Source organism: Rhinopithecus roxellana, chromosome 6 (assembly GCF_007565055.1).
Source record: "Rhinopithecus roxellana isolate Shanxi Qingling chromosome 6, ASM756505v1, whole genome shotgun sequence".
In the NCBI taxonomy this organism is placed as follows: Eukaryota; Metazoa; Chordata; class Mammalia; order Primates; family Cercopithecidae; genus Rhinopithecus; species Rhinopithecus roxellana.
The window spans coordinates 47,479,184-47,505,212 of NC_044554.1; the positions used below are offsets into that span (position 1 = coordinate 47,479,184).

At 57.6% G+C, this 26,029-nt stretch overlaps 2 protein-coding genes across 2 annotated transcripts in view; both read left to right on the plus strand.

Annotated features, from left to right (window-relative positions):
- Positions 1 to 26,029, plus strand: part of LOC104667537 (protein PMS2CL-like) — a 1,213,215-nt gene that overhangs the window by 589,897 nt on the left and 597,289 nt on the right. The gene's annotated exons all lie outside the window — the stretch shown is intronic.
- FSCN1 (fascin actin-bundling protein 1) lies at positions 1,895 to 15,881 on the plus strand. Its single transcript, XM_010366996.1, has 5 exons — positions 1,895 to 2,851; positions 12,490 to 12,646; positions 12,730 to 12,851; positions 13,101 to 13,268; positions 14,509 to 15,881. Exons 1-5 carry the CDS (start codon positions 2,020 to 2,022, stop codon positions 14,709 to 14,711), a joined length of 1,482 nt encoding a protein of 493 aa, XP_010365298.1. The 5' UTR covers positions 1,895 to 2,019; the 3' UTR covers positions 14,712 to 15,881.

A 26,029-nucleotide genomic window follows, 5' to 3' on the forward strand; every position in this document is an offset into this window, starting at 1 on the left:
GGCTTACTCACTCACATCTCTACCCAATCTAGAGCAGGACAAATACCTATCACCTGCATTGGCAATGGACAGAGAACAGTGGCAGCCCCATCACCAGAGGCATTCAAGCCAAGGCGTTTTCTGTCATCTATCTATCTATCTTTCTATCTATCTATCTATCTATCTATCTATCTATCTATCTGAGATCTTGCTATGTTGCCCAGGCTGAACTCCTGGCCTTAAGCGATCCTTCTGCTTCAGCCTCCCAAAGTGTTGGGTTTTCAGGCTTAAGCCCCTGTACATGGCTGGAGTTCAGTGGCACTATCATAGCTGACTGCAGCCTCCACCTCCTGGGCTCAAGGGATCCTCCTTCCTGAGCCTCCTGAGTAGCTGGGACCACAGGCACGTGCCACCACATCCAGCTAAACCTTGATTTTTTCCACGGTGTATGGCTCAGGGTGGAGCGAAGAAGGACAAAAATAAATTGGCCTGCAGTCGAGGGCTGATGGGAGGGGGTTCTGGCCAAAGCCCGAAATTAACAGCAACAACATCAGTGTCTGCGGGAGGGGTTGCCAGGGGCATGCGGGTTCTGGGGCTCAAGGCCCTGCCGGTAAACCCATTTGAAGCAGGATGGCAAGAAGGTGATACTATCTTCCCCCTGTTCATTGAAAGCCCCTGGCTAGGATTGCCTGAGGCAGACACAGGCTCAGACCAGCCCCAGCAATCCCAGTTTATCAGCCAGCCGGGCCTAGGACCAGGAGTTAGCTCAGTGCCCGGCCTGAGACCTTGTGGGCAGCCTGTGGTCATGCCGGCATTCCAGGGGCCTTTTGGCATGTGGGGAATGTCCAGGAAAACTCTTCAGCCTCAGTGAGGCTCAGAAAAGGGAAGTGTCCCTAGAGGGGGTGGGCGGGTGGGTGAGGGCATGGGAGGTGGTGTCTGTAGGGAATGTCCCCTTTGGGGAGGAGAACTGACAGTTGGGGTTCTGAGGATGGGGGAGCTGTAGCCAGCACCATGTCCCTCCTGTGTGACCAACTCAGAGTCCCATGAAATTGGGGCTTGGGAGGGGAAGGGACACTGGCTTGGGAACCAGAGACCTGGGCTGGCCTGGCTCACAGTCGCTGGACCTCTGTGATCTGGGTCAAAAAACAAGAACACCAATTCCTGTCCTGCCCACTCACTGCCAGGTTGGACCTGAACCCTGGCATCGCCAGCATTGGGAATGTGGGCCACTGACTCAGCCACTATCCCGGAGACCCATTTGGGCCACCTGGGGTGGGTGCCTGGGCCACAGGGAGGGGTCTGGTGGCCTTCAGGGCAGTGGCTGTGGGGCTGAAGCCTCAAGGAACCCAATCTCTGCATAGGAGGGCCAGGCTGCAGGGCCTCGGAGACAACCTAGTTGGGTGTGCTGGGGTCTGTGGGTCCCAGGTCCTGGCCTCACCGCGTCCCCACCGCGCTGTCAACTCCCAGCCTGCTTCCCTCATCTGCCTCTCGGCTCCTGAAAGGCTCTGTGCTCCAAGGCCACCTCCTCCATGCTGCCCTCGGACCCCCACCTCCGCTCAGTACCGATCTGCACCGTGGTCTCTGGCTCTCCATCGTGACCTCAAACCTGGCTCGTCCTTGCTCCTAGCGAGGCTTGGGGTCAGGGGCGTCCGAGGTGGGGGACATCCGAGGGGGTTAGGTGGCTGGCGCGGGGAGTCGGTGTTGGGAGGGGTTGTGTCCTTAGGCTGCGGCGCTGCGGGGTGGGGCGAGGACACCAGTGGGGTGAGAGCCCCGGCGGGGCAGCAGCGGGGGCCGCAGCGCCAGGTCCCTCGGCCGGGGGCCCCCACCCGCGCGGAGCCGGGGGCGGGGCAGGGGCGGGGCCTGGTGGAGCTGACGTCACCTCGCCTATAAAGTGGCTCGGGCGCCGCGGGCTCGGCTTTGTGGAGCGCTGCGAAGGGTGCGCGCCGGCCGCGGCTGCCGAACAAAGGAGCAGGGGCGCCGCTGCGGGGACCCGCCACTCAACTCCCGGGGCCGCGCCGCGGCCTCCCGTCCACCGCCACCATGACCGCCAACGGCACAGCCGAGGCGGTGCAGATCCAGTTCGGCCTCATCAACTGCGGCAACAAGTACCTGACGGCCGAGGCGTTCGGGTTCAAGGTGAACGCGTCGGCCAGCAGCCTGAAGAAGAAGCAGATCTGGACGCTGGAGCAGCCCCCCGACGAGGCGGGCAGCGCGGCCGTGTGCCTGCGCAGCCACCTGGGCCGCTACCTGGCGGCGGACAAGGACGGCAACGTGACCTGCGAGCGAGAGGTGCCCGGTCCCGACTGCCGCTTCCTCATCGTGGCGCACGACGACGGCCGCTGGTCGCTGCAGTCCGAGGCGCACCGGCGCTACTTCGGCGGCACCGAGGACCGCCTGTCGTGCTTCGCGCAGACGGTGTCCCCCGCCGAGAAGTGGAGCGTGCACATCGCCATGCACCCGCAGGTCAACATCTACAGCGTTACCCGTAAGCGCTACGCGCACCTGAGCGCGCGGCCGGCCGACGAGATCGCTGTGGACCGCGACGTGCCCTGGGGCGTCGACTCGCTCATCACCCTCGCCTTCCAGGACCAGCGCTACAGCGTGCAGACCGCCGACCACCGCTTCCTGCGCCACGACGGGCGCTTGGTGGCGCGCCCCGAGCCGGCTACTGGCTACACGCTGGAGTTCCGCTCCGGCAAGGTGGCCTTCCGCGACTGCGAGGGTCGTTACCTGGCGCCGTCGGGGCCCAGCGGCACACTCAAGGCGGGCAAGGCCACCAAGGTGGGCAAGGACGAGCTCTTTGCCCTGGAGCAGAGCTGCGCCCAGGTCGTGCTGCAAGCGGCCAACGAGAGGAACGTGTCCACGCGCCAGGGTGAGTGGGGACGCTGCCCCCGCCTCTCCCGGTCCGTGCACAAAGGGTACCCCACCCGCGCCCCTCCAACCTCCCGCCCTTTCTCGCCCGCGGCGCCACTGCGGTCCGGAGCACTGCCCAGTGCGCCCCTGCTAGGCACGCGGGCTACCCCGCCCGGAAGGGGCGAGGGGTGGGGCTTTGCTCATCCTCGGGCACCGCTGCCCACCTCCCACCCCGGGCTGGGTCGTGGGCTCCCCTAGACTCCGCGGAGTTCCAACCGTACGTGCACCCTCCTAACCCCCCGGCCCAATCTCGACTCTCCCCACGCGCGCTGATCCCTCGGATAGGCGGCCCCAGCTCTTGGGGAGCGGGCGCCCGTCGCCCATTTCTTCATGCCCCTCCCCCCGCCGGCAGGCCTGAGGCTCGGGGGTCCGAGGCAAGGGTCGCCACTCGCAAGGGCGCGCCTCCACCCCCACCGGCAACCTTTCGCCGGCGAGATGGGGGAGGTTAGCCAGGCCTTTGATCCCGGCGGGGCTCGCCTCCACCTCCCCGTCTGCCCGGCCTTCCTCCACCTCCTCCCGCTGCCGGGCGGGGTCGGCCTCCGCTGGTGGGGGGGCGCGCGGGGTGTCTGCCCTTCCCCCCAGCCCCTCCTCCCGCGTGTGCCCCGCGCTCGAGGCCGCGGCCTTTGTGAGCAGGGGGGCGGGTCGCCTCGACTTGGTTCTCCCTCGCCCCCTTTGTCCTGCTCCATCTCTGCGGATGGGAAAACCAGATGCGGCGGGGCGGGGGAGGGGATAGGCTTTTGCGGGTCACCCCTGCAGAGAAGCCCCCCGCGCCGCCCCCGGGCCCAGAGCTCGGGTCCACAGGTTCTCCAGGAGGCCGTCTCCCTCTTCGCGCCGCGGCCCGGGAACGGCGTGGCGCGGATGGCGGCCCTCCAGGCACCCCGCCCTTCCCCCGTCGCACGCGTCTCCGGGCCGGTGCGCTGAGCTCCGCTCTGCTGGTGACCGAGGGAGGCTTCAGCGCGAGCCAGGAGACCCCAGGCCAGCTCGCTCGGGAAGCCCCTACCCTCGGGTGAACCCATCCCTATAGCGCTCGCCGGGAACAATTGACTGCAACTCGATCCGTCCCCTCCGGGGCCTCCTGCAGGCACGGCTATTTGCGACTGTGCGCCAGAAATGGGCGCCCCCTCTTTCCCTTCTTTCTCAGATTCTCCCCCAGGGGGTTTCTCTTCCTTTTGGCGTCCTCTTCCACTCTTGGCGGAGAAGCTGTTCCTTGCTTGCAGACAGAGGCCCCGCTGGAGGGAGGGGCCTGGAGGGATCTCTTTTTCCCTGGATAGGAAGTCGGACCCCAGGCCTTGGAGATGGCTGGACGGGACCCCAGTTTGGATCCTCATCCCTCCTCTTGGAAGGAGCCCTCCTGACGGCCCCCCTCTTGGCTGTGGGCTCTGCAGAAGAGGGAAAGAGCCCCATGGCAGTAGGGGTGAGGGCGGAGGCCTGTTTGGGGTAATGGCCATTTTGTGCCTGAGGTTTGCTACCTTAAGCCCTAGAGAGGTGAAGCTGCTTGTCTTCGGTCACACAGCAAGTGATGCACAAGTAAGCAGCATGCAGAAGTGGGTGCATTTGGTTCCAGAAACCCCTTTTACTATTTCCCACAGCTTAGGGCGGGCAGAGCTCCTCACCTGTTCAGCAGGCATTGAGCCCTACTGAGGGGAACTGCTGAGCCATGAGTGACTGAGTGGGGTGGGGTTCCCATTCTCTTGGGGACATTACAAAGGGTCAAGGAAAAGGCAGTGGGTACAGGGTATTAGATGGGTGAGTCCTTTCTGAGCAGGACATTTGAGCTGGCCTGACGGATGAATTGAAGGTGGCAGGTATCAGGGGTGTGTGTGGACCAGCGTTGTAGGCAGTGGGTTTCGCCTGTGCAAAGGCGCTATGGCAGGAAGGTACAGAGAAAGCCCAGTGTGGCTGGGAGGAAGCTTGTGAGGTTGGGGGACCCTCCATGGGTGCTTAGTGCAGGGCTATGGTCCTTGCCTTGGGGTTGCAGCCACAGCCTCCTGTGGGGAAGAAGTTGCAGAAGTAGGTGGCCTTGGCCCTGGGGGGCAGGAAGGAGCGGAGAACCTGAGGGTGTTTTTGGCGAGCCTGGGCAGATACTCCCCTCTCCTGAGAAGCTTGCTGGGGGTGTCTGGGGTGTGATTCAGGCTGATAGGGTGGGAGGAACCAGAAATTGCAGCCAGGAGAGGTGGTGGTGATAGCTCAGCCTGGAGTTTAAAGGGATGTGGAACTGGGGCGGGGGGGACTTGGGGGCCGAGGCTGGGGCTCCTCTGGCCTCAGATCTTGGGGTCGTTATCTCGTTTCTATGTCAGCCAGCTCCTGGGGGGCTTTTGGGGAACTGGAGTCTGCAGGGGTGGGCGTGGGGGGCGCGTCTGCAGAGGCCATTTTGGACGGGCCTGCGTGGCAAGGGGGAGGTGTCTGCTTCCGACACACATGCTGGGGAACGCCAGCCAGGAAGGGGAGGATCCGGGCTTAGCTGGCAGGGGGATGTGAATCATCTCTGCAGGCCTGCACGGGCGGGCCCGGTGGGGGCAGGGTGTTCCCCTTTGAAAAACGCTGTGACTTGCTTTTCAGCCTCAGTTTCCCCATCTGTAAAGTGTGCATTCCAGGCCTCCTCAGGCTGGCCCAGAGCTGCCCTGGGCAGGGCCTTTCAGCCCATCACACCAGAGGCTGGGTCGGCTGAGTGAGTGCTCCTTTGTCTTCTCACCACGCCCCGGGCTCCTCCCTGCTCCCCAGGATCCACACCTGATCCACACCTACCCTGGCCTCACCACACTTCCTGTCTTCTCTCACATCTGTTCGTGTCCTCTCCCGCTGACCTCCTTGCATCCGGGGCTCCATGCCAGGGATAGGACCTGTCCTCCCTGCTGGCTTGGGACATGCCCTCTCCCAGCCACTCCGAGGATGGCTGACTGAGGAAGGGCTGGTCAAGCTGGGCGTTGCAGGATGTGTAAGAGTTCTCCCCATGAGGCAGGGCATTCTGAGCCCAGGGAATGGCTTGAATAAGGATGCAGAGGCATTTGAAATGGCCAGGTGGTTGCAGGAGTCGACTGGAAAGCGGAGTGGTGAGGTGAAGCCACAGAACATTCCAGGGCCCCTCTTCTAAATGAGATGGAGGGAGTGTCTGTTTTGAACAAACCAGGGGCCTCTGGGGACTGTTAAGGCCTGGGGGTGGTGATGGGGACTAGAGGGTGTGAGGCAACCAGGGGGTGCCCCTCTCAGCCACCATAGAGAGAATGGTTCAGAAGGCCAGGCACACTGGCTCTCACCTGTAATCCAAGCACTTTGGGAGGTCAAGGAGGGAGGATGGCTTCAGCCCAGGAGTTCAAGGCCAGCTTGGGCAACATGGCAAAACCCCTGTCTACAAAAAATACAAAAAATTAGCCAGGCATGGTGATGCACGCCTGTCATCCCAGCTACTTAGGAGGCCGAGATGGGAGGATTGCTTGAGCCTAGGAGTTTGAGGCTGCAGTGAGCCAAGATCATGCCACTGCACTCCAGCCTGGGCAACAGAGCAAGACCCTGTCTCAAAAATTTTTTGGCCGGGTGCGGTGGCTTATGTCTGTAATCCCAGCACTTTGGGAGTCCGAGGCAGGTGGATCACCTGGAGGTCGGGAGTTTGAGACCAGCCTGACCAACATGGAGAAACCCCATCTCTATTAAAAATACAAAAATTAGCCGGGTGTGGTTGGCACATGCCTGTAATCCCAGCTACTCTGGAGGCTGAGGCAGGAGAATCGCTTGAACCCGGGAGGTGGAAGTTTTGGTGAGCTGGGATTGCACCATTGCACTCCAGCCTGGGCAATAAGAGTGAAACTCCATCTCAAAAAAAAAAAAAAAAACAAAAAAAAGGAAACTTTAGGCCGGGCGCGGTGGCTCACGCCTGTAATCCCAGCTCTCAGGGAGGCAGAGGCGGGAGGATAGCTTGAGCCCAGGAGTTCGAGACCTGCCTGGGTAACACAGCGAGACCCCGTTCTCCACAAAAAGGAAAAAAAAAAAAAAGGAAACTTTAAAATAAAATAATTTTTTTTTTTTGAGACAGAGTCTCGCTCTGTCGCCCAGGCTGGAGTGCAGTGGCCAGATCTCAGCTCACTGCAAGCTCCGCCTCCTGGGTTTACGCCATTCTCCTGCCTCAGCCTCCCGAGTAGCTGGGACTACAGGTGCCCACTTCGCCTGGCTAGTTTTTTGTATTTTTTTTAGTAGAGACGGGGTTTCACCGTGTTAGCCAGGATGGTCTCGATCTCCTGACCTCGTGATCCGCCTGTCTCGGCCTCCCAAAGTGCTGGGATTACAGGCTTGAGCCACCGCGCCCGGCCTAAAATAAAATAATTTTTTAAAAAAGTCAAAAAAAAAACCCAGAGAGGATAACTCAAAGACTGGAAACAGGGAAGGCCACCGTGAGGCGAGGACAGGCAGGGGCCTAGCTAGACCCCTCTGGAAGGAGGCGGGAGAGGTACCCGTGGGCCCGGCACAGGAGACTCTTAATCTGGCTCCTCGGGGCTTCTGTGGGCCTGTGACTCAAGATTTCTGTGCCTCTGTTGATGAAAAGAAAAATCCTGAAGAAAACCCTGTTCCCATAGTAACACAGCTCTAATTAGAGACTCCAAGGCCAAGCAAGGGCCTTGGAGCCAGGAGGGGCCCTGCTGGACTGAGGGGACGACTCCCCTTTCCCCCATCCCTCCCTCTCCCTGCTGGGGTGGGACCTGATGTCTACTTGGCACCAGGACCCTAAATCCTTTCAACATCCTGGCGGAGTGAAGAGGCTGGGCCCTTTTGACAGGTGGGGAAACTGAGGAAGGGTGCAGGGAAGGCACTCACCCAAGGGTGCCTGGCCCCCCGCGGTGGGTGCCTCACTGGCTGGCCTAGGCCTTTGCATCAAACCAGTTCCAGGATTGAACGCAACAGGCTGAAGGGGACTGAGTCGTGGTACAAACGGCGGCAGTTGTGTGGTTCTGGGCCAGGAATGGCTGGGAAGCTCCCTTCTCTGGCCTGGGGCAGGAGGTTAGTGTAAATTTCATGGAGTTGCCAGGAAATTAAGGCCTGTGTGCATTCACACGTGGCCCCGTGGCTGCCCCCAGTTAAGTCCAGCGCAGCCATCGGAAGTCTCATTGAGAAGGAGCCTCCCGGCTTCCTGCATTTGTTCCAGGTGGGCTGGTAAGCACCCTGCTTATTTGCAAGGCTGTTTGAGGATGAGCCCTGTAAACCCTAGGACAAGGCTGTGCGAATGTGGTTTCTGTTCCATTGTCTGACCCCCCTTCTCCTTTTGCCCCTCTTTCTGGGGAACCTGGAGCCCCCGATGCCTTTTGTTTTTTTCTGCCGCTGGGGTGGACCTAGCACCTGTCCCTCTGTCCTTTCTGCTGCTGGGGTTGGTGTGCAGGAGGCTGTCCTCTTACCTGGTCCCTAACTTCCCTCCGATCAGCGGACCCCCCCCACGTGTTGGACAGGTGGTGCTCTGTGGCCCACACAGGCCAGGGCCCACGCAGTGGCTTTGAACAGAGCAGGGTGCAGCCCCTGCCTGTAGACATGCAGGCCCTTCTGAGCAGAATGAGGGGGCGGTGAGGGCAGCTGTGAGGGTGTGGCTGGCCTGACAGCTCCCTGCAGCCCTGCGGCTTCTGTGCAGTGGGGGTGGGGCCTGCCAGATCTTTGCAGGGCCTCTTAGCTGGTGGAGGGTGGAGCGAGCAGAGGCCCCAGCCCTCGTGTTCCCTGGGGTGTGGCCTTAGGATGGTCCTGGCACCCTGGGGACCCAGCGCCTGGTCACCTCATCCTCCTCCCGTGCTTGGCTGGGGTGCGGTGGCCGAGCCAGCCGACCCAATGGAGTACCAGGCAGTGGACACTGTGGAGGAGACGGGCTATGGCCTTGAGGGGGCCCAGGGAACCTGGAGGGTGGGGCCCAAGGGGTTCTAAGAAGGGGCGGGGCCAGGGTGTGAGACCAGGGACCCATAGACAGGAGGGTGGGGCGGGGAGAGGGCGTGGCAAGAGGCCCACACACCTCCTATCCAGAGAGCCAGCCGGAGCCTTACTTTCTCTTGCCCTGTGACCTTAGGCAAGGACATGCCACCACCAGCCTCAGTCTCCCTCTTTGTGAAGTGGGATGCAGATCCCCGCCTGTGGTGCGGATGTGGGGATGCGTGGTTGGGTGAGGATACAGCAGGATGGGGAGGCCGGACATGGTGGCTTACCCCTGTAATCCCAGCATGCTGGGAGGCAAAGCGGGGCGTGGGGAATTGCTTGAATCCAGGAGTTTGAGCAACATAGCGAGACCACCCCTATGTCTACAGAATAATTTTAAAGTTAGCCAGGCATGGTGGTGAGTGCCTGTGGTCCCACCTACTGGGGAGGCTGAGGCAATAGGATCCCTTGACCAGGAGTTGGAGGCTGTAGAGAGCCGTGCTTGGGCCACTTGAACTCCAGCCTGGGCAACAGAGCAAGACCCTGTCTGAAAAAAAAAAAGAAACTGAGGATGTGTCTTCTGGTGTGGGCTCCACCACCCCCAGCCTCCCTCTCCTGTGGGTGACGCCTGCCACCCACCGCTGGGGTCCCTGTGGCATAAAGGTGCCCAAACGAAGACAGTCTCCAGCTCTGAGCCAGGCAGCCATACAGAGCCCGGCAGACGCCTCTGCTGCTGCAGTTCTTAGAATCCAGAGCGCGTGGGGAATGTGAATTTATGCTGCTGGAGCCAAACATCCCACCTCCAGGTTTTAGCTGGAGGAATCCACGTGGATATGCAAAAGCAATGGAATTATAATGAATAGCAATTGTGGGCCGAGTGCGGTGGCTTACGCCTGTAATCCCAGCACTTTGGGAGGCCGAGGCGGGCGGATCACGAGGTCAGGAGATCAAGACAACCCTGGCTAACACGGTGAAACCCCGTCTCTACCAAAAATACAAAAAAATTAGCCAGGTGTGGTGGCGGGCGCCTGTAGTCCCAGCTACTCGAGAGGCTGAGGCAGGAGAATGGCGTGAACCCGGGAGGCGGAGGTTGCAGTGAGCCGAGATCGTGCCACTGCACTCCAGCCTTGGGGACAGAGTGAGACCTCAGATCAAAAAAAAAAAAAAAGAATAGCAATTGTGTGGCCGGGTGCGGTGGCTCACACCTGTAATCCCAGCACTTTGGGAGGCTGAGGTGGGTGGATTACCTGAGGTCAGGAGTTTGAGACCAGCCTGGTCAACATAGTGAAATTCCATCCCTACTCAAAATACAAAAAAATTATCTGGGCATAGTGGCTGGCACCTGGAATCCCAGCTACTCAGGAGAGCTGAGGCAGGAGAATTTCTTGAAACCAGGAGGCAGAGGTTTCAGTGAGCCAAGATTGTGCCACTGCACTCCAGTCTGGGCGACAGAGTGAGACTCTTTCTCAAAAAAAAGAATAGCAGCTGCAGTATAATTTAGGGGAGCAAAACCTGAAAGCCACCTTAAGTGTCCCAATGATAGAGATCCCTGGGGTCCTATTCTGAGACGGAGTCTTGCTATGCCACCCAGACTGGAGTGCAGTGGTGGATCTCAGCTTACTGCAGCCTCTGCCTCCTGGGTTCAAGCAATTCTGCCTCAGCCTCCTGAACAGCTGGGATTACAGGCGCCCGGCACCACACCCGACTAATTTTTTTTTGTATTTTTAGTAGAGACGAGGTTTCACCCTGTTGGCCAGGCTGGTCTCAAACACCTGACCTCGTGATCCACCCGCCGTGGTCTCCCAAAGTGCTGGGATTACAAGGGTGAGCCACTGTGCCCAGCCAGTCCCATTCGACTTTTTAGGGACACAGAAACATGTAAACATGCCATATAGAAAACGGTATGCAAATCCAGAGACAGAGGACATCTGTGCATGTTTCTTTTTTCTTTTTTTTTTGAGATAGAGTCTCGCTCTGTCACCCAGGATGGAGTGCAGTGGCGCAATCTTAGCTCACTGCAACCTCCGCCTCCCAGGTTCAAGTGATTGTCCTGCCTCAGCCTTCCAAGCCACTGGCATTACAGGCGTGTGCCCCACCATGCCCAGCCAATTTTTGTATTTCTAGTAGAGACGGGGTTGCACCATGTTGGCCAGGCTGGTCTAGAACTCCTGACCTCAGGTGATCCGCCTGCCTCAGCTTCCCAAAGTGCTGGGATTATAGGTGTGAGCTACCACGGCAGCCTGCATGTTCCGTATGTGTAAGAAAAAAACAGCTAGAAAATTGTGTATTCACTGGCCGGGCATGTGGTGGCTCGTGCCTGTAATCAGCACTTTGGGAGGCTGAGTTAGGAGGATCATGGGAGGCCAGGAGTTCAAGACCACCCTGGGCAACATAGCCAGATCCTGTCTCTACCAAATAGAAAAAAAATTAGCTTGATGTGGTGGTGTGTGCCTGTAGTCTCAGCTATTTGGGAGGCTGAGGTGGGATGATCATTGAGCCCAGGTAGTCAAGGCTGCAGTGAGCTACGATTGTGCCACTGCACTCCAACCTGGGCAACAGAGCAAGACCCGGTCTCAAAAAGAAAGGTGTATTTGCCAACACAGGGGTGTTCTGCAGTGCAGTGGGAAGGGGATATGTAGGACTTCATAGTTTCCTTTTTCCTGTTTGTTTTAGAGACAATTGTTTGTTTGTTTTTAGAAGTAGGGTCTTGCTAAGTTGCCCAGGCTGGTCTTGAACTCCTGGTCTCAAATGATCCTCCTGACTTGGCCTCTCAAAGTGCTGGGATTGCAGGCATGAGCCACTGCACCTGGCCCTTTTATGAGTTTTCTAAAGGAAAGGAACATGTACCATTATGTCTTATTCTTTTAACTGTTACATAGAAGCAGGAACAATAGCATGAACCCCCAGACACGGCCCCCCCAGATGCGCTGTTCCGCTGGGCTGCAGCCCATTTTCCTTTTCTATACCATTTTTGGTTGTATTTAAAGCAAATCCCTGACATCAGGGCATTTCATCCCAAAATACTTCATCTGTGTTTCTAAAAAAATAAGGCCATTTTCTTATGTAACCACAACGTGATCAACAGTAATCAATCTTTCACATCTAATTCTGGGCTGCATTAAAGACCCTCCTGGTTGGCCCAAGAATGTCTTTCCTGCAGTTGATTCTTGATGCTTTTTGTTTTTTTGAGACAGGGTCTCATTCTGTCCCCCAGGCTGGAGTGCAGTGGTGCAATCACGGCTCACTGCAGCCTCAACCTCCTGCCTCAGCGATCCTCCTGCTTCAGCCTCCCAAGTAGCTGGGACCACAGGTGTGCACCACCACTCCCAGCTAATTAAAACAAATAATTTGTAGAGACGGGGGGTCTTGCTTTGTTGCCCAGGCTGGTCTCGAACTCGTAGACTCAAGCAATCCTCCTGCCTTGGCCTCCCAAAGTGTTGAGATCACAGGCATGAGCCTCTGTCCCTGGCCCCTATTATTTCTCTAACTGGGGAAAGTCACGTGGGAACAGATGTAGCTGGCCTTGGCCTGTGACCGGTCCTGCCTCCATTCCTGCGTGCTCTCTGCTGCCTCTGATGTGTGCTACTGTGGGGTCTTGGCCGCCTGCCCCACCCCGCCCCGTGGTGTTCCCTTGTGTGTGTAGTTCTGTGAGTTCAGGGCTGTGGTCAGCCAGAACTAGGGGGTGTGGGGCCCCTGTACCAGCCCGAGGCCTCTTCTCTGCAGGTATGGACCTGTCTGCCAATCAGGATGAGGAAACCGACCAGGAGACCTTCCAGCTGGAGATTGACCGCGACACCAAAAAGTGTGCCTTCCGTACCCACACGGGCAAGTACTGGACGCTGACAGCCACCGGGGGCGTGCAGTCCACCGCCTCCACCAAGTGAGTGCCCTGCTCCCACCTGTCACCACCCCCCACCACCTTGCCTGGGCTACCCCGCCTGACCCTATCCTGCCATCCCCCAGGAATGCCAGCTGCTACTTCGACATCGAGTGGCGTGACCGGCGCATCACACTGCGGGCGTCCAATGGCAAGTTTGTGACCTCCAAGAAGAATGGGCAGCTGGCCGCCTCGGTGGAGACAGCAGGTACCGCCAAAGCCCCAGTTCCCTGGAGCCGTCCTGGAGTCCTGGAGGGTCTGGCCGTGCCATGGTCACTTGGTAGCCCCAGCCAAGGCCTGCTCTGTGCTGGGCATCCCCCTGGACTGGCCCCGCAACTGTCCTACCCTGGGGCCAACTGCTGTGTGACCCCAGCTCCTGGCCCTCCCTCTCTGGTCACTCCAGCCCCCACCCCACCCCCTGCCAGGAGGCACACTGACTCCCCTCTTTCTGGGACAGGGGACTCAGAGCTCTTCCTCATGAAGCTCATCAACCGCCCCATCATCGTGTTTCGCGGGGAGCACGGCTTCATCGGCTGCCGCAAGGTCACGGGCACCCTGGACGCCAACCGCTCCAGCTATGACGTCTTCCAGCTGGAGTTCAACGATGGCGCCTACAACATCAAAGGCAGGTTCTCCTGCAGGCAGCTGCTGGGCAGGGAACCCCTCGGTGGGGGCTGGGGTCGGGGCTGGGGTCAGAGCTGCGGGGAGCGCCCTCTACACCCACACTTGACCCTGGCTTGGCTCAGGGCCATTCCGGGCCCTAAGGGGACAGGTGTCCAATAGCCACTAGGGACTCGGGGATGCAAGCAGCCCCTTTCCCTCTTGTCTGTATGGTCGTGGGGACTTAGCTTGCCCACCTGACAGAGAGGTGGTGGTGGGGAGAGCAAGGAGGGGGAGCACAGCAGGGAGGGGGAGGACAGCGGGTGTGGGGTGGGGAAAGCAGGGAGGTTCTGGAAAGGGTGTGCAGGGGAGGATGCTCCTCTGTTATGGGACTGGAGCCCCTTCCCGGGAGGACCCCCAATAACCCAGAGGTGCCTGTTAGGATTCAGAACATGGTTTTTTTGTTTGTTTTTTTGAGACTCACTCCCTCACCGAGGCTGGAGTGCAGTCGTGCGATCTCGGCTCACTGCAACCTCTGCCTCCTTGGGTTCAAGTGATTCTCCTGCCTCAGCCTCCCGAGTAGCTGGGATTACAGGTGCGCGCCACCACACCCGGCTAATTTTTATATTTTTAAAATTTATTATTTATTTATTTGTTTTGAGACAGAGTGTTGCTCTGTCACCCAGGATGGAGTGCAGTGGTGTGATGTTGGCTCTCTGCAACCTCCACCTCCTGGGTTCAAGTGATTCTTCTGCCTCAGCCTCCCGAGTAGCTGCGACTATGCATGGGAGCCACCATGCCCAGCTAATTTTTGTGTTTTTAGTAGAGACGGGTTTCACCGTGTTGGCCAGGCTGGTCTTGAATTTATGGCCTCAAGTGATCCGCCCACCTCAGCCTCCCACAGTACTGGGATTACAAGTGTGCACCACCACACCCGGCTAATTTTTGTATTTTTAGTAGAGACAGAGTTTCACCATATTGGCTAGGCTGGTCTCAAACTCCTGACCTCAAGTGATCCGCCCGCCTCAGCCTCCCAAAGTGCTGGGATGAGCCACCGTGGCCGGGCAGAACACGTTCTAGGACCCTCGTTCATGTGTCCATCATGGGCAGGAGGACGTGGGGGCCATAGGGACCCTGGCTCATTCCGGAGCTGGGACTGCAGGGTGGGGCGTCACCCTTGGGAACACCCGTGCCCATCCTCCGCTGTCCAGGGTGGGGGTGGGGAGCCGGACTTTGGGCACGGCTTGATAGAGACCCCTCCCCAGACTCCACAGGCAAATACTGGACGGTGGGTAGTGACTCCGCGGTCACCAGCAGCGGCGACGCTCCTGTGGACTTCTTCTTCGAGTTCTGCGACTACAACAAGGTGGCCATCAAGGTGGGCGGGCGCTACCTGAAGGGCGACCATGCAGGGGTCCTGAAGGCCTCGGCAGAGACCGTGGACCCCGCCTCGCTCTGGGAGTACTAGGGCCTGCCCGCCCTTCCCCACCCCTGCCCACGAGGCAGCTCCTCCCAACCCTCCCTGCTAACCCCTTCTCCTCCAGGTGGGCTCCGGGGCGGGAGGCAAACCCCCTTGCCTTTCAAACTGGAAACCCCAGAGAAAACGGTGCCCCCACCTGTCGCCCCCATGGACTCCCCACTCTCCCCTCCGCCCGGGTTCCCTACTCCCCTCGGGTCAGCAGCTGCGGCCTGGCCCTGGGAGGCATTTCAGATGCCCCTGCCCTCTTGTCTGCCACAGGGCGTCTGGCACCTCTTTCTTCTGACCTCAGACGGCTCTGAGCCTTATTTCTCTGGAAGCGGCTAAAGGGTGGTTGGGACCTGGGAGCCCTGGGCGTGTAGTTTAACTGGAATCTCCTTCCCCTCCCGGCCACCTCCTCCCAACCCCCTAGGAGCTGGGCACGCGTCCCAAGCCTGTCAGTGGCTCTCCCTGATGCACTGTGGTGAAACCCCTGCTTGGGAAGGGACGCCGTCGGGTGGGCTAGGACTGACCCTTGGTGTTTTTTTGGGTGGTGGCTGGAAACAGCCCCTCTCCCACGTGGCAGAGGCTCAGCCTGGCTCCCTGCCCCAGAGTGGCAGGGCGTGATGGCCACAGGGTCTGCCCGCTGCACGTTCTGCCAGGGTGGTGGAGGGGGAGGGTAGGGGTGTGGTGGCCGTCTTCCTCCTGTCTCTTTCCTTTCACCCTAGCCTGACTGGAAGCCGAAAATGACCAAATCAGTATTTTTTTTAATGAAATATTATTGCTGGAGGCGTCCCAGGCAAGCCTGGCTGTAGTAGTGAGTGATCTGGGGGGGGGCCTCAGCACCCTCCCCAGGGGGTGCATCTCAGCCCCCTCTTTCCGTCCTTCCTGTCCAGCCCCAGCCTCAGGCATGGGCTGTGGACGCCTGGGCCAGAGCCCCTGCTGTGATAGGTGCTCCCTGGGCCTCCTGGGTGGATGAAGCCAGGTGTCGCCCCCTCGGGGAGCCCTGGGGTGAGCCGCCGGGGCCCCCCTGCTGCCAGCCTCCCCCCTCCCGACATGCATCTCACTCTGGGTGTCTTGGTCTTTTATTTTTTGTAAGTGTCATTTGTATAACTCTAAACGCCCATGATAGTAGCTTCAAACTGGAAATAGCGAAATAAAATAACTCAGTCTGCAGCCCCAGGCTGGCCTGTGTGTGTCTTGGGGCTGAGGTGGGTGGGAGGGCAGGCGGGACAGGTAGGCGCCCTGGCTCCCCAGCTCAGTGCTGGGAGGGTGCGGTTGGAGGGAGGCCGTGGCCACAGTGGGTGCTCCAGAGGTTGTGGGCTCAGTACACTTAAGCAGGGGATGGGACGCTGGGAGGGGGTGGACTGTGGCCCATGGGACCCCCAGAGCCACTAGGAGCAGTTCTGTGTCGAGAAGTGGCTGTGGCTCCTGGTAGGCCACATCCACCATGCCGGGGCGGGGGGCTCAGGGGTGTCTGGGGGCTGCACACTGAATGTTTAGAAGGTGCAGCCCAGGGAATACTCAAACCAGGAGACCCGCGTTATTCTCTAGTTGACATGTGCCCCTCGACTAGGGGACGTGGTGGTAGGGGCAGCTCCGCCCCACACTGCAAGGATCTGGGCCTTCCGTGTCCCCAGACACAGCAGGCTGGGGTGCCCCTGGGGCTGGGAGATGCTGCCCGGGCCCCTTGGGGGATGACTGTGGTAAGATGGACCGGGCCCGAACGTGCAGACCCTGGGCCTGGGCCAGTGCCTACGTTGGAACCAGCAGCCCTGGGGATATCTGGCAGATCAGAGGCTGAGGACTGTTTCCAGACTTTCCCAAGGCCACAGTCAGGGGCGACCTAGGTTCTGAGCCTCCCTTTGCATCCTAGGCTTCAGGGGCTGGGCAGGGGCTTGTGGACCACGTGCAGCCTCATTCACTCTCAGGTGCCCTTAGGGGTAGCAGCTGCGCCAAGACAGGGGAGCAGCAGCAAGGCGAGCCGCAGCAAGGCGCAGCCTGGAGCGGTGGGACTGGGCGCCCAGTCGTGCGCTGGGAAGGCGGTGATGGCGACGGAATTTGGGACACGAGGGGCGTTCCAGGGGCAACCAGGGTGCTGCAGGCCGGACCCCTCTGTTCCTCTGCCCCCCGACCACCGGCAGCAGAGGAAGCGCTGATTGGCTGCTGATGACGCAACTGGGAGGGCTGCGCTATGATAGGTGGTCCCTGGTGGTGGTTGGGGGGGGCGGCAGTCTTGAGATTGGCAAGGGCAGGTGGCTGCCGCAGAGGGAAGTCGGGGTCCCCTCAGCGAGGTTCCGGGTGCCACCCCCTCCCCTCCCCCATGAAAGCCAGGCTGGGAGCCAGAAAAATCTCAATGACGTGGAAGGGACAGATTAATCCTCCGGAACCAAACTCTTTGAAACCTGGGGAGGAGGGTGGGGGATTCTGGGGAGGGGGAAGGGGGGAGTCCGGCTCATTTCTGCCCACGGAACTGACCTAGAATGACTCTAAGGTCCCCGGAGCCTCGGCTCCGGCTGATTCCGAATTCCATTCATTCTGCAAAATTTGGCGCCTACCACATGGCCGAGATTTCCCAGGCTGCCGCCAATGAACAGCATAGTGCGATGGGGGAGGCTGGAAGGGCCATTCACGAGATCTCTAGGGAGGAGTCGGTAGGAGCTGCCCAGCTGAAAGAGACGGGAATAACAGGGAGTGAGGGACCTGCCCAGGCCCTGCCCTCTGGGGGGAAGCCAGGCTAGGGGCCGCGGGCATCTCTGGGGTCCCAGGTGAGATGTGGGTGGAGGGAGCCAGGTCATGGTTCTCCAGACCCGCGTGGAGGCCACGAGCATCTTCCGGATTTGCGGGCACCGCGGGGACCGGCAGACTCTGGGGCACTCGGGCTCCCCATCTCCTGACTTATTCACACCTTCAGGTCCCTCCTGTCAGGACAGGTTCTGGAGCTCCCCGGGGCAGGGAGCCAGGGCAGTAGGTGCAGTTTCCACTCCTGCCTGAGTCACCTTCGCTGTCTCAGCGATTGTTCATTCACAAGGACACGGCCCATCACACGCACTCACACACTTGTGAACTTGCACGCAGGCGTGTGCACACACACATATGAACCTGTGCAAAAGCCCCATACACAGGCAGGTACACGTGCATGTAGGCGTGCACACAGACACTCTCAGATGCAGGCCGACCAGCTCCCAGGAATCTGTCTCCAGCCTATAGGGATTCAGCACTCAGGATACCAGCCGCTGTCCCATGCACCCCCATTCCTGGCAGTTCTCCTAGCTGGGTCGGGGGCCACCAGGGACCCCACACCCCGAGGTGGCTCCTCCACTAAGCCTGCCATGGGGTTGAGGGTGAAAGGGTCCCAACTCCCATTGCTCAGAAGGGGACATTGAGGCTTGAGAGTCCCCAGTGAGTCAAGGCAAGTGCAGCTAGGGCTCCGAGATCCTTGTTGGGGTTCACTGTGATCACCAAAGATCACAACTTAAGGGAAAACATTCAATTAAACTTGTTAGAGCAAAGAAAGGAGAGACTGGGCTGGGCACAGTGGCTAACGCCTATAGTTCCAGCTACTCAGGAAGCCCAGGAGGGAGGATTGCTTGAGCCCAGGAGGCTGAGGCTGCAGTGAGCTATGATGGTACCATTCACTGCACTCCAGCCTGGGTGACAAAGCAAGAACCGGTTAAAAAAAAAAAAAGGAAAAGAGGCCGGGTACAGTGGTTCACACCTGTAATCTACTAAAAATAGAAAAATTAGCCAGGCGTGGTGGCAGGTACCTGTAATCTCAGCTACTTGGGAGGCTGGAGCAGGAGAATCGCTTGAACCCAGGAGGCGGAGGTTACATGAGCTGAGATTACACCACTGCACTCCAGCCTGGGCCACAGAGACTCTGTCTCCAAAAGAAAAGAAAAGAAAAAAGAAAGAAGAGACTGAGGCCGGGCGCGGTGGCTCAAGCCTGTAATCCCAGCACTTTGGGAGGCCGAGACGGGCGGACCACGAGGTCAGGAGATCGAGACCATCCTGGCTAACCCGGTGAAACCCCGTCTCTACTAAAAAATACAAAAAAACTAGCCGGGCGAGGTAGCGGGCGCCTGTAGTCCCAGCTACTCGGGAGGCTGAGGCAGGAGAATGGCGTGAACCCGGGAGGCAGAGCTTGCAGTGAGCTGAGATCTGGCCACTGCACTCCAGCCTGGGCGACAGAGCGAGACTCTGTCTCAAAAAAAAAAAAAAAAAAAGAAAGAAAGAAAGAAAGAAGAGACTGAGCTACATTGCCCAGTCCAGGCATGTGGGCCGTCTGGGTCTGGGGGACAGTGGGGTGTGCTCTGTGTCTTAGGACCCCAGCCCTGGGTGCCCCCACTGCTGTCTGCTGTGACCTCATCACTTAGGAGGCCTCATTAGGAGGGACCCTGAGTCCTGCTGGGGGCTGTGGAGCTGTCACCAGCCCCAGGAGGACTCGGGCAAGTCCCTCTGGTGGGCGAGGCCTCTGAGCTTCCCAGTGTGTCTCCATGGAACACCCCCTGCAGACCTCCTGCCCCAGCTCAGCCTCTTCCAATTCACTATCGAGGGTGGGGGAGGGGACAGGAAGCCCCAGACCCAGCTGGGCCCATTTCCTCCAGGGCCACAGTGGCCTCTCCCAGAGTCACGGGGATGGGCACTGACCTCACTCCTTTTTTTTTTTTTTGAGACGGAGTCTCACTCTGTCGCTTGTTTTTTTGCTGAGACGGTGCTGTGGCGCGATCTCAGCTCACTGCAATCTCCACCTCCCAGGTTCAAGCAATTCTCCTGCCTCAGCCTCCTGAGTAGCTGGGACTACAGGCGCCCGCCACCACGCCCAGCTAATTTTTGTGTTTTTTAGTAGAGATGGGGCGTCACCATATTGGCCTCCCAAAGTGCTGGGATTACAGGTGTGAGCCACCGTGCCCGGCCCTGACCTCGCCTTTTTTAAAAAGTCAAATACTTGGTGCTTGGAATCCCAGCACTTTGGGAGGCTGAGGCAGGAGAATTGCTTGAGCTCAGGAGTTTGAGACCAGTCTGGGCAACATGGTGAGACTCCTGGCTCTGTAAAAACTACAAAAATTAGTCAGGCATGGTGGTGCGTGTCTGTAGTCCCAGCTGCCCAGGAGGCTGAGGTGGGAGGATGGCTTGAGCCTGGAAGGTTGAGGCTGCAGTGAGCTGTGATTCCACCACTGCACTCCAGCCTGGGCCGCAGGGCGAGACGCTCTCTGAAAAATAAACAAATAAAATAAAATAAAATAAAATAAAAAGTCTAACACTTTTCTTTCAAATGATGGCTTTTGGGGCTCTTCAGGTGCGTGAAGATGGAAAGGGGTCCCGGCAGTGCCCGTCTGGGCTCCTTGGGGACCCCGGCTTCCCTGGAGACTCTTGAGCAATGAGCAGCTGGTTGCCTGACCTCCCTGAGTGGGCTGTGGGCACTCAAGGTTGTCTGGATGGGGGAGGGGCTCTGAGACCCTTGAGGGCCGCAGAGGGAGAAGGGAACAGATGGGGTCTCCCAGACAGAGAGGCCTGGAGGGCGGGGCAAGCATTTGGCATAAAACCCAAGCACCTTAATGGGGCTGTAGCTTAAACTGGGGGGAGGGGCCTCTGTGATGTGCAAATAATTAACACAAAAGCCTTCACCGTGCTCCCCTCCTCATCCCAGGACCCAGGTCTGATCCTCAGGAGGGGAGGAGGTGAGCAAGGGGGAAACCCACCTTCCAGGGACCCCCAGCTAGTGCCAGGCACCAGGCAAGTGCTCAAAAAGGCTTTACTAATATTATTGTTATTTGAAGAAACTAAGCTAATAAATAGGGTATAAAATCAAAGGGTACCCACAGATATAAACAAAAATCCACAGCTGCCCCGGCCCCAGCCCTCTTTCCTTTGGAGGTAACTGTGTTAATGGTGTTTTACACCCCTCTGGACATTTTTTTTTTTTTTTTGGGACGGAGTCTCGCTCTGTCGCCCAGGCAGTGCAGTGGTGCCATCTCAGCTCACTGCAACTTCCGCCTCCCCGGTTCAGACGATTCTCCTGCCTCAACCTCCTCAGTAGCTGGGATTACAGGAGCGCACCACCGTGCCTGGATGATTTTTTGTATCTTTAGTAGAGATGTTATCCATGTTATCACGATGTTATCCAGGATGGTCTCAATCTCCTGACCTTGTGATCCCCCTACTTCGGCCTCCCAAAGTGCTGGGATTACAGGCATGAGCCACCGCACCCGGCCAAAATTTTGTTTTATTTTATTTTATTTTTGAGGCGGAGTCTCCCTCTGTCGCCCAGGCTGCTGGAGTGCAGTGGTGTGATCTCGGCTCACTGCAAGCTCCGCCTCCCAGGTTCATGCCATTTGCCTGCCTCAGCCTCCTGAGTAGCTGGGACCACAGGCGCCCACCACCATGCCCGGCTAATTTTTTGTATTTGTCTTTTTTCAGTAGAGACGGGGTTTCACCGTGTTAGCCAGGATGGTCTTGACTTCATGACCTTGTGATCCGCCCACCTCAGCCTCCCAGAGTGATGGGATTACAGGCGTGAACCACTGAGCCCGGCCAAAATTGTTTTTAAATAGAGATGGCGTCAGGCTGGGCATGGTGGCTCACACCTCTAACTCCAGCACTTTGGAAAGCCGAGGTGGGCAGATCACCTGAGATCAGGAGTTCGAGACCAGCCTGGCAAACACAGTGAAATCCCGTTGCTACTAAAAATAATAAAATTAGGCAGGCATGGTGGTGCATGCCTGTAATCCCAGCTACTTGGAAGGCTGAAGCAGGAGAATCGCTTGCACCCAGGAGGCAGAGGCTGCAGTGAGCCAAGATTGCACCATTGCACTCCAGCCTGGGCAACAAGAAGGAAATTGTCTAAACAAACAAACAAACAAACAAACAAACAAAAAATATATATATATAGAGAGAGACAGGGTCTTGTTATGTTGCCCAGGGTGGTCTTGAACTTCTGGGCTCAAGCGATCCTCCTCCTGCCTTGGCCTCCCAAAGTGAGTGGTGGGATTACAGATGTGAGCCACTGTGCCTAGCCCTTCCAGAATTATTTTATTTTATTTTATTTTTTTGAGATGGAGTCTTGCTGTGTTGCCCAGGCTGGAGTACAGTGGCACGATCTTGGCTCACTGCAAGCTCCGCCTCCCAGGTTCACACCATTCTCCTTCCTCAGCCTCCCGAGTAGCTGGGACTACAGGTGCCTGCCACCACGCCTGGCTAATATATATATATATATATATATTTTTTTTTTTTTTTTTACTAGAGACTGGGTTTCACTGTGTTAGCCAGGATAGTCTTGATCTCCTGACCTCGTGATCCTCCCGCCTCAGCTTCCCAAAGTGCTGGGATTACAGGCATGAGCCACCGCACCTGGCCCTTTTTTTTTTTTTTTTCAGACTTCTAAGGAAAGCAACGCTAAGAAAATATATATATATATATTTGAGACGGAGTCTCAGTCTGTCGCCCAGGCTGGAGTGCAGTGGCCGGATCTCAGCTCACTGCAAGCTCCGCCTCCTGGGTTCACGCCATTCTCCTGCCTCAGCCTCCTGAGTAGCTGGGACTACAGGTGCCCGCCACCTCGCCCGGCTAGTATTTTTTTGTATTTTTTTAGTAGAGACGGGTTTTCACCATGTTAGCCAGTATGGTCTCGATCTCCTGACCTCGTGATCCGCCCGTGTTGGCCTCCCAAAGTGCTGGGATTACAGGCTTGAGTCACCGCGCCCGGCCAGAAAATATATTTTTAATAAATTATTTGGCCAGGCACGCTGGCTCACGCCTGTAATCCCAACACTTTGGGAGGCTGAGGCAGATCACTTGAGGCCAGGAGTTTGAGATCAGCCTGGCTAACATAGTGAAACCCCGTCTCTACTAAAAATACAAAAAATTAGCCAGGCACGGCGGCATGCGCCTGTAATCCCAGCTACTTGGGAGGCTGAGGCAGGAGAATCCCTTGAACCGGGGAGGCAGAGGTTTCAGTGAGCCAAGATTGAGCCACTGCACTCCAGTGTGGGTGACACACTGAAACTGTGTCTCAAAACAAAAGTTTTGTTTGTTTTTGGACATGGGGTCTTGCTCTGTCCCCCAGGCTGCAGTACAATGGGGCAATCTCATCGCTCACTGCAACCTCAAACTCCTCGGCTCAAGTGATCCTCCTGCCTCAGCCCCTGGAGTAATGGGGACTACAGGTGCATGTCACAACACCTGGCTAATTTTTAATTTTTTTGTGTAGACAGGGTCTCGATACGTTGCCCAGGCTGTTCTCCACCACCTTCTGGACTTGGAGATCTTCCTACCTCAGCCTCCCAAAACGCAGGGATTACAGGTGTGAGTCACCATGCCCGACCCTGAGGGAGACCTTCATGTTTATTTCTCACATTTCTTCTCGAACAAACATTTCCAGAGCATCCCAGACTCTGAACTGTGGCTGGGGACTGCAGCACAGAGTCAAATGTGCTTCCGGTCTTTCCCGGAGTCAGGCACTCTGGGAAACATGCCACAAGCAGGGAATTAACCCTAGATGGTCAGTCTCTCCAATGAGGAAAAGAGGCCGAGGGACTGTGCATGCCTCAGAGCCAGATGTGCCAGAACCGGTGGGTTGCAGGGGCACTGAGCGCCTGGTGCTTCCTGCTGCCCCCTCCAGCTCTGGCAGTCCTCATCCTTGTCCTCCCCATCGGAAAGGAAGAGTCAGTTGTCTGTGGGATGTGCCAGTGTCCCCGGTTCTGAGGCTGGGCGGGCTGCGGAGCCCCAGACATGACTTGCTACCCACTACGGAGCCTCCTGGACTTAGTTCCAGGCTCTGCCCGATCCTCTGAGGGCGCGGCTTCGAAGCCCTGCTTGGGCCTAAGGCCATCCCAGGGCAATGACTGAGGGTAGACTGAGATGTCCCTTGGGCACCAGTCTTAGGGTGCCTGGGCTGGGGGGCTTCAGCTCAGGCCCCCCAGTGCCCATCCTTTGGGTGAGCGGGTTTCCGCAGCACCGGCCCTTTCTGACCTTACACCCCTGTGCGTCCTCACTGGGGCTCTGGGAAGGTGAAAGTCACACTAAGGACTGTGCCTATGGTGGCCAGGGCACCCCGCCGGCAGCACGCCTCAGAGGCCTCATCCTAGGCTCTGCTCGCTTCTTTCTTCTCCCCCACCACCTTTTTTTTTTTTTTCAAGACAGAGTCTTGCTCTGTTGCCCAGGCTGGAGTTCAGTGGCATGATCTCGGCTCACTGCAACCTCCTCCTCCCGAGTTTAAGCAATTCTCCTGCCTCAGCCTCCTGAGTAGCTGGCATTACAGGCGCCCACCACCACGCCCGGCTGATTTTTGTAGTTTTAGTAGAGAAAAGGTTTCACCATGTTGGCCAGGCTGGTCTCAAACTCCTGATCTCATGCTCTGCCCGCCTCGGCCTCCCAAAGTGCTGGGATTACAGGGATGAGCCACCGTGCCTGGCCCTGCTCATTTTCTTACCACAGCTTTCCAGAAATAAAGTGAGGATGGAGAGAGAGAGAGAGAGAGAGAGAGCGAGCGAGCGCCACATTCAGAGACAGGAGAGTTTTCAGCAAGAAGAGAACTCAGCTCAGAGCTGAGAATGTCTCAACTCAGCAGTCTCCCTGCTGAGACGTCCTGGGCTCAAGTGTCCCCTCACCCCTACGGGGCTGTGAATGCACACATGGGGCGCAGTAGAGCTTGGTGTTTGGAGCAGGCTGGGTTGGTGGCTTGTCTTCATCTCTTGCCTGGCGCTGTGCGGGCCTGTGGTTTGCTTTGGCTGCTACCATGTGGAGGGAGAGGTGCTCGGGGCTGGCCCTTGGCAGCCCGGGCTGTGTCCATGCCTGGCCTCTTGGAAGGCCACTGCCGTGATGGAGAGAAGCTGGGGCCAGACCGCTGAGGGCTGAGAGCCCATGGGCAGGGATTGTGGTCTTGGTCAAACCCCAGTTGGCAGCTGACGGCAGCCACCCCAGGGTCCTCAGATATGGCACAGCTGCCTGGCTGAGCCTCAGCAAAGGGAAGCCTTGTGAAAAATAGCAACTCAGGGATGTTGTGAGTAGTGGGCTGAGCTGTGGTTTATTTTTTAGAGACAGGGTCTTGCTCTGTCACCCAGGCTAGAGTCCACTGGTGCAATCATAACTCACTGCAGCCTTGACCCCCCCAGGCGTGTGTGTGGATGAAGAGACAGGAAGCGATGTGTGGAACTGATGATCAGACTTCATCCTGACCAAGAGGCACACACAGCCAGGGACTGTAGAAGTGACCACGTCCCCCCCAGGGGTCCTGAGAACAGGGCTGGTGGCCTGGCCTGCGTCAGCTTCACACTGGCCTAGATGACTGCAAGAAATTCAGAGAAGGCAGATGGAACCTGCTGTGAGAGGTTCTCAAAGGTAAAGAGCTAATTAAAAAGCCTGTTTCAGAAGCACTTGCTCCTGTCTTGTAAATGCTCCAGAAAGAAAAAGAAAAGCAGAATGAAAATCTTCATGTCGTCTGGGCGCGGTGGCTCACGCCTGTAATCCCAGCACTTTGGGCGGCTGAGGTGGGTGGATCATGAGGTCAGGAGATCGAGACCATCCTAGCTAACACAGTGAAACCCTGTCTCTACTAAAAGTACAAAATATTAGCCGGGCGTGGTGGCGGGCACCCGTAGTCCCAGCTACTCGGGAGGCTGAGGCAGGAGAACAGTGTGAACCCGAACCCGAGAGGTAGAGTTTGCAGTGAGCTGAGATCGTGCCACTGCACTCCAGCCTGGGCGACAGAGTGAGACTCCATTTAAAAAAAAAAAAAAAAAGGAAACCTTCGTGTCTGGTTCACTGGTTTCATAAGTACTGTATATATCACAGAAAAAGGTCACACCATGCAGAAATACATTGAGATGTGATCAGCAGTTATCTTTGGGTTACAGAGCACGTCTATTTTTGCTTTATATTTTTGTTTTCAAGATTTTCCTACTTTGCACATAAATTTTCTATTTTTTGTACGCTTTTGATTGGCAAACGTATTTTGTTTTTAGAGGGAGTCTCACTCTGTCGCCCAGGCTGGAGTGCAATGGTGTGATCTCAGCTCACTGCAAGCTCCGCCTCCTGGGTTCAAGTGATTCTCCCGCCTCAGCCTCCCAAGTAGCTGGGATTACAGGCACCCGCTACCATGCCCGGGTAATTTTTATATTTTTGTAGAGATGGGGTTTATACCATGTTGGCCAGGCTGGTCTCAAACTCCTGGCCTCAGGCGATCTGCCCGCCTCGGCCTCCCAAACTACTGGGATTACAGGCATGAGCCACTGCAACCAGCTGGCAAACATATTTTTAAAGACACTTTTACTTTTCTTTTTTTGAGATGGAGTCTCGCTCTGTCACCCAGGCTGGAGTGCAGTGGCCAGATC

Bases quoted from the DNA above. Each gene is read 5' to 3' on its own strand.
- FSCN1 (XM_010366996.1), top strand. From the start codon at position 2,020: ATGACCGCCAACGGCACAGCCGAGGCGGTGCAGATCCAGTTCGGCCTC. The intron at 12,647-12,729 runs GTGAGTGCCCTG...GCCATCCCCCAG, and splicing joins CAGTCCACCGCCTCCACCAA to GAATGCCAGCTGCTACTTCG. The intron at 13,269-14,508 runs GCAGGTTCTCCT...ACCCCTCCCCAG, and splicing joins TGGCGCCTACAACATCAAAG to ACTCCACAGGCAAATACTGG.